This window comes from Nesoenas mayeri, assembly GCF_963082525.1.
Source record: "Nesoenas mayeri genome assembly, chromosome: 9".
Taxonomy (NCBI): Eukaryota; Metazoa; Chordata; class Aves; order Columbiformes; family Columbidae; genus Nesoenas; species Nesoenas mayeri.
Window position 1 is genome coordinate 5896038 of NC_137557.1, and position 7331 is coordinate 5903368.

General features: G+C 53.6%; 1 protein-coding gene across 1 annotated transcript; it reads left to right on the forward strand.

Annotated features, from left to right (window-relative positions):
• Nucleotides 1-377: 377 nt before the first annotated feature.
• LOC308043539 (receptor-transporting protein 3-like) lies at nt 378-2538 on the forward strand (the record flags this gene model as incomplete). Its single annotated transcript, XM_080349696.1, has 3 exons — nt 378-523; nt 1622-1995; nt 2519-2538. The coding sequence occupies 3 exons, from the start codon at nt 378-380 to the stop codon at nt 2536-2538; spliced, it is 540 nt and encodes a 179-aa protein (XP_080205822.1).
• Nucleotides 2539-7331: the final 4793 nt, after the last annotated feature.

Sequence of the window (7331 nt, forward strand, 5' to 3'; positions counted from 1 at the left end):
TGATGGGCACAGACGTCCTGGCAGGGGGTTTGGTTGCTTTTCCAACCTCTCTGCCTATGGATAGAGCAGCATCATGAGAGCATGGCTTCAGCAGGCTTGGGGGTACATGTGTGGGGCTTGGGGATACCCACCTTGTTCTTGCTTTGGGGGACTTTTCACCTGGCCGGTCTCTGGTGCAGCGTCAGCAGAGCCTGTTGACACAGGGATAAGGATGGGGAGGTGCTGCTCACGCGGGAGCAAAGGTTCCCCTCCCCAAGCACAAAGACATTGTGCGAAGAGGAAAAGTTTGGGAAAAGTAAGTTGCACACACATACTGGCACCCAGAAGCTGCAAGTTTGACCACGGTGACTACCTATTCTCCAGCTCCAGGTGGGACCATGAAGACTTGGCAGGACATTTTTGCAAAGAACATTGCTGACATGGGCTTAATAGAGCCGTGGACGCTTCAGGAGGATGATACCCTGCAGGTGCATGTCCTCAAGCCTGGATGGAAGGAGTTTGTGCAGCGCCGTGCACTTGGGAGGTAGGGGACTGCAGGACGGGTCCCTGTGGGAGCAGGGCTGGGGCTGATGGGTTGCCATGCAGACCTTTGCCTTTCTCAGAGTTTGCTTGCAGGAAACAGCTTTTGACAAGAAAGGGGCAGTTTGGAAGCAGGTGAGGCTGGGAGTGGTTTTCCCATTTTGTTCCAAGCTTGGTGGGTTATTGCCAGACTAGAAAAAAGTCATGGCAATTGGAGGAGAGAGGAGTGCGACAGCTCCACAGGGCTGAAGGGCTGCTGGTGTTTGCCCAGAGTTTCTCCCTGTGGGTGTCAAAGAGCTCCCCCAGTGAGGAGGGGTAGTTGCACCATGCTAGAGGCAAATCTGCTGGGTTTGCACCCAGGGGATGAGGAGAAGGAGAGCCACTGTCTGCTAGGACACAGGGCGATGCCTGAGCAGTCCCTGCATCTGCACCAGGCTACGGGGTCCTGGAGCAGAGAGAAGCTGTGGCTCTGCATTGCTGGTGAGAGGCCCCATCCCAACTGCTTCCACCCTGAGTAGGATCCCGGGCATTGACCAGAGACCTTGCCCAGGTGGCAGCAAATGTAGACCTTAGCTCCTTGCAGATTGTGCAAGATGAACAGCTGCTGGTTACACACCTTTCGACTCTTCAAAACATCTCACCTGCCCTGCAGCCTCCACCCACACCTTCCTTCTATTTTTCTTGGGTTTTTTTTTGACTTCCCCGGACCTAGGCTTGACGTTGGCTTCCGCTGAGCTGTAATGAGGCAGCATGGATGAGGGAATGGAGCCCCAAATAGACCTGGTGCCTGATGCTTCTCTCCCCAAAGACCCCTGCTCCTGGCAGCGGGGCTGGGATAGACTAGGAGAGGAGACCGGGGAGGGTTCCAGCAAGCAGCCTGGCTCCTAAAATCTTTAATGCTGGTGCCAGCCCTTAGCTCACATCTGTGTTGAACTACTCAGACTAGCATCGTGCTGTTACAAGGAGGACCGTTTGGTGTAACGCTTGCATGAGGGAAGTTAATCCACCAGCCCTGTCTGCCCTGGTCCCCACTGACTCCACGACAAGCTGCTGGCTCATTGCAGGGAGCCCGGGATGAGCTGGTCCCCTCTTGCCCTGGCAGGTTTCAGTGCTCCCAGTGCTTTTACGAGTGGTCTTCAGCCAAAGCACACGTCCTGTTCCACATGCGCCGGCACCGGGGCTGGGGCATGGTGTGCATGCGAGCCTTTCGCCAGGCGTGCAGGCGCTGCCCCAACCCACAACTGGAGGAGCCCGAATTCAGCCTGGAGACCACAGAGAGGCTCCTGCACAACCTGGTGCTAAAGATCCTTGAGTACTGCTATGGTGTGCACATCCAGCCCTCCAAACTCCTGGAAGTTGTGGTGGACGCACTGGTGGCGGGGCCGCACGACAGTGCCCGCTGCGAGGGGTGCCAGCTCGGCGTTTGCAGCAAGGCAAAGCTGGCCACGGTGTCAGATGCCTGGAAGCCCTTGGAAGGTATGGACAAGACCAGCACCCATCGCACCCCAGAACACCAGAACACAAGGCCTTGTGCAACTCCAACCCACCACTCCTCAACCGTCAGCAACAACTTCCCCTGGAAACGCTGCTGCTGGATCAGCATCTCTTTTATCTGTATTTTTGCAGTAGTACTCTTTTCCCTGCTTTATTTCACCATACTGTAGTGGGAGCTGTGGCTCACAAAGAGGAACAGGGGTGATGGGGCCAGGGGTGGATGATGCAGTGCCTGGAAAATTGGGTGCCCAAGGTCAGCCCTTGCTCATGTCACGGCAAGCCTTCCCCAGCTCGAGAGGGGACGGGGACACACTGGGGTGCCTCAGCCAAGCACCTTGTCCCAGAGCCTTGGGGAGCCTGGTGGGTCTGACAGCTTCTTACGGGACATATTCTGCATGAGGATGACCCTCAGCTGCCCCATGCAATGACTGGACTGTACTTGCAAGAATAAAACCAGCCCTTTCTCCTCACCCCCCTGCATTTGTGCTTTTTAATTTCTCCAAAGCCTCTTCTAAGTACGTGTGAGCAGCTCAGAGGGAAGCGGGGCGCTGCCTTCATCCACCAGCTGGGCTCAGCTTTTGGGGAAACACCCCGATGCTCTCCTGCCTTTGGCCTTGGTGGAGCTGGGCACCCAAGGCAGCTGAAGGGCACCTAGAGCTGGAGGTTTGCAGCAAAATTACAGAGAGCAGATGCCAGTGGACACTGGCACCACACACTGTGAGCTGGTGCAGCTCGCACAGCATCAAGCCCCGGCTGCAGAGCCGCTCAGGTGCTTCCTCCCTGCTGTGTCCTCCAGGGCCTTTTACACTCCTCACTGTGGGTTTGCTTTTTTTTGGCTGGTGTAAGATTCTCTTTCATATATGCAACCTGAAGGCTGTTGGTTAAAAAAACCCAAAGTAACAAGAAAACCCTGTGTGATCCAGGGGCCATGTGGGTTTTGTTTTTTAAGCTGTCTGTCCAGCTTATCTCACCAACTCTCCCTCTTCCCCAGCACCTTCCCTCTGCAGCCTCTGCAGCCCTGGCCGCGGAGCCAGCAGATGGAGCTGTGAGATCTTCGGTACTGCACTGGGAGGCACTGGAACCAGTGACCCGACAGCACTGGGAAGAGCGAGCCCTCCCCAGATGGGGAATGCCCTCCCCCTGAATCCCTGTACACAGCTTTTTCCCTGTAGCGTGGTCCCCCAAACCATACACTATGTGGATATGGTTCTGGTCTGTGGATGAGCTGATCTCTTACTGTGATTTCCCCATCTTGGAGCACTGGAGATGCACACAATGCAGATTGTGAGTTCTCAAACCCCGCCTGGCCCCCATCTCTGCCTGGGGGACAGTGATGTCACAGCAGCAGGACTGGGGACCAGCTTGGTGCCACCAGCAGGGACTTCCCCAGGAAGGAGAGCCAGCATGACTGGTCCCCCTCGAAGTGAGTATCAGTGATGTGCCAAGTGTTTTTGGCTGGCAAAGCGTGGCTGAGGGAGTGCTTGGGACCCAAAGGGTCCTGTGCCTGAATGGACCTGTCCTTCTGGAGGAGGATTCTCTTTGCTCAGCTGCCAGAGCTGAGGTTCTGCTGGGGAGGAGGTGGCTGACCCTTCAGCCTGGACCGACTCCATCATTCCCTCCTGCACAGCTCTCCCCACTCTGGGAGCAGCTCGCCCTCTCCCTGCTGGCGTTATGTCATAAAACAGAGACATGGCCAAGTTTCTTACTACCATTGCCCATAGCCCTCTTCTTTCCATGCTGAGGTTTTCCCAGCCGCAGTCATCATATCTGGCTGTCTGCAGCCTCCCCAACCACCCAGCTGCTGAGAGGGAACTCCCTTGCCTCTGCCTGGGAAGCCAGTCACGGTGAAGACCACATCCCTGACAGGAGTCCATATTTTTGTGCTTGTGTCTCTGCTCTTTTACAAGGGCAGAGCCACCCCTTGCTCCCCTGCAATGCCCTCTGCACACACCTCGCGCTTCCCTACCCACGGCCCCATGTGCATACACTGCTTTTTCCATGGTTCTCTCCCTGATGTCGCCTGCTTAGCTGCCTGTCTCCTGTGCATGCATGTCTGAAGCTCCTCTGCCCTCTTTATCACACAGCCCCTTCATCCCTTACCTATTACTTGGAGACATCTGCCCTCTTTATCACACAGCCCCTTCATTCCTTACCTATTACTTGGAGACATCCATGCATATGGGGGTTTCTCAGCCACAGCCTCATTTTTGGGCTCCTTCCAGGGTGACCCGCTCTGATGTGCAGTTGTGTCCATCTCCCACTTGTTTCTTAGCAAACTGCCCTCCAAGTGCTGCTCTTCATGGCTTTTGGTAATTTTGGAGCCCGGAGTAAGCCTCCATGGCTCAGCTCAGCTCTCAGTGATGGTGAGGGGTGGTATGGGGACAGTAAGCCCAACCTGGGTAAGGCAGCTGAGGGATGAAGGATAGTCTCTCTCCCCATGGGTCCTGGCCAGGTCCCAGCTGTCCCCCTGGCCTGTCCAGGGCTGGACGCTCCCACAGCTGACTCACAACTCATGCCTGCCCCTAACATGCAGCCAAGGATGGGCAAACCTCACCCAGAGACATTTTGCTGGCCTTTCGCCACAGCCAGACTGATAAATTGCTGTCTTTGCGCTTGTCTCCCTGGAGAGAAGCTCTCACCACTCTGGCAGGTTGTGAGGTGCCAGCAAATGCAAAGCCCATTGTTGTTGCTCTCACTTCTCTCCTCCCCTGCCCATTCCCAGCCCTGCCTGCAGCAGCCGCAGCGGCCGCGGGCAGGAGAGGTTGGCACTCAGCAGCACAGCAGCATGGTGAGCAGGGGACGAGAGCTGGGTTGTGCTGGGGATTTCCCAGCAGAGCTATTGATGGGAGGAGGAGTATTTATAACTGGTCTATTACAAAGCAGCAACATTTTTTAACCTTCCCTGGAGCTGTCTAGGCTCAGATCCTACAGATGATGGTTTAATGCTCAGGGGACCATGCCTCAGTTTTGCTTTTTATCTCTCAACCCCATCATCCCTCTGATGTCTCTGGAAATGTCAGCAGACTCGTGAATGGGTGAGCTAGACCTGCCGCCCTTCTCCCCGCTGTCAACCCAGAGGAGGCTGGTGCTGTTATGTCAGTTCTGTGCCATAGAAAAATAGGGATCAATAACCCAGCTCTCAGCCCTGGATCCAGGCACATGGTAGGAAACAGAGCCCATGATTTTTAGCTGTCTCCGAAGGCTGAGTTCTCACAGCCTATGATGCAGAGCAGAGATGCCCGGCAGAGCTGCGTGCCTGCCTCAGCTCCCGTCTGTGCTTGCTGCACAGCCTCTGCTGTGAAGACGTGTTCCCTCAGTACAACAACTAATGGGGAGGGGCTGGTTTATCACCCTTTTTAAAGCAAAAGTCACATACCTGTTATTTTTTCAGCATGTCAGTTGAACCCACATTTGCTTGCTATTCTCAGTGTACAGGTTGCTGCACTCTCCTCCTGCCACCACCCCTATTTTCAGCGATGTGCTAAGGCTATAAAAAATTAAAGGGCAGGATCTGATCTGTTGCCGTTCTTTGCAATTTGTATTCATGGCTGGTGGGGGGTCTGTCTCAGTCCATGAAACTGCACAGGTCATGGATGAGAAACAATCAGGGTGAGGGACAGTGTGAGAATCCCCATGGGAGCATGTGTGGCAGAGACTGGCAAACAGCCTTGACCATGTTCTTCTTGGAATAAAAGCCTCAGGGCACAAATTCAGTACATATCAAAGTTTTACTTTGTTCTCAGGAGGAATATAACACAGGACCATCCTTATGTGATATTGGATATTTTACAGAATACCGTATCAAAACAGAAGAAAAAAAAAAATATATATATATATATAAAAATACCTTGTAGTTACATGACATGACAAGAGTACAGTTCTTAGCGTGTCTGCAAGTTCAGCCTTCCTTAAGCCTTTTGCTCCTCTACATGCAAATGGCTTTTTGGACAATAGCAAAATGGCAGAGTGGCTCATTCACTGCTGACTCCTTCCTTGCATGGCAAGACCAGAGGAGGAGGAGGACAGGCCCAGAGGAGGCTACAGGCATGCAGAGAGGACAGCAGGCAATTTGTACATGTTGTTTACAGCTACAGGAGGGCTTTGCTAGCAAGTGGAGGAGATGAAGTCCCTGCTGAAGGAAGGTAAGCTCACCCAACCTTGCTCCTTGGTGGGGCTAACTTGTCTGCAAAGGCCATGGAGGGAGGCTGGGGAGATATAAATACTTCTGGTGTGTTGGCGTCAGTCTAGAGTGACTTGGACACCTGCAACAGGCCAGCAGAGCCATGAACAAACACTGGACACCATCAGTAACCTCTAAATCAACCAATCTATGACCTTTAAAGCAGTTAAAAGGGACTAGGTTCTTGCAAGAATGAATGCACTGCCATACAGGACTACGCAACCCCTAAAGAAGAGGTGAAATACCAAGGAAGGGCATTTTATCTGATTGTGCTGAAAATAAGTATCACTTAGGTACAGCAGATGTCATGCTGTCTCATGTGTTGGAAAACTTTACTTGGGAGGTCTGCTGTGGCTGGAAACCATTCCAAGAGCTAGTCTGAGGGGAGGACTGCAGAGCGCTTGAAGTGATGGAGGGTCAGAGAAGTTTTGGTGGCTGGAATTGAGTGTGACAGTGAGTCCAAATCCCTCTCCCTGTCCTTGTGTCCTCTGTGGGGCACCCATCCCACATGGTGGGGTAAGGATAGCCCATTTGAGTTGGTGCCATCTTGGCAGCCATTAGCTTTCCAGACATGGCTGAAGTTTAAGGCTAATATGGATGCATCCTCACATCCCTGGGGCCAGGTGGACGTCACCTGAGATGCCATCAAGCAGGGACATTTGTTTGCAAATAAAAATAACAGCAAACCCCCAAGGATCTCTCACTACTCCTTCCACAAAAGAGAAGTTCCACAGCATGGAGGACCTGACCAGCTGGGTTTCCTGCATTGTCTGTAGCCCCTGCAGTTGTGTTGTCCAACGGGAAGATCTGGCCAGAGATCCCCAGGTGTGGGGACAATTCTCTGTGCATTACCCAAAGCTTTGGTGGCAGGGAAGTGCTGCCTCCATCGCTGTGCCTTTGTCCCAGCTTTTGGGGAGGCTGGGTGAGGTTTGGAGACGGGCAGCACAAGCTGAGGACACCAGCTGAGATCTTGCCCTTGGCTCCCTTCTCTCAGCTCCCCAGCAAGCATTTCCTAAGTGCGCAAGTGAAGGGATGTGGGACCGAGCGAAACAAATGACGTGGAAGGCTGGCAAAGGCCTGGCATGCGCTGAGCATCGTGGCTACTGCTTGCGAAAGACCAGAGTCTGGAGCACATTAA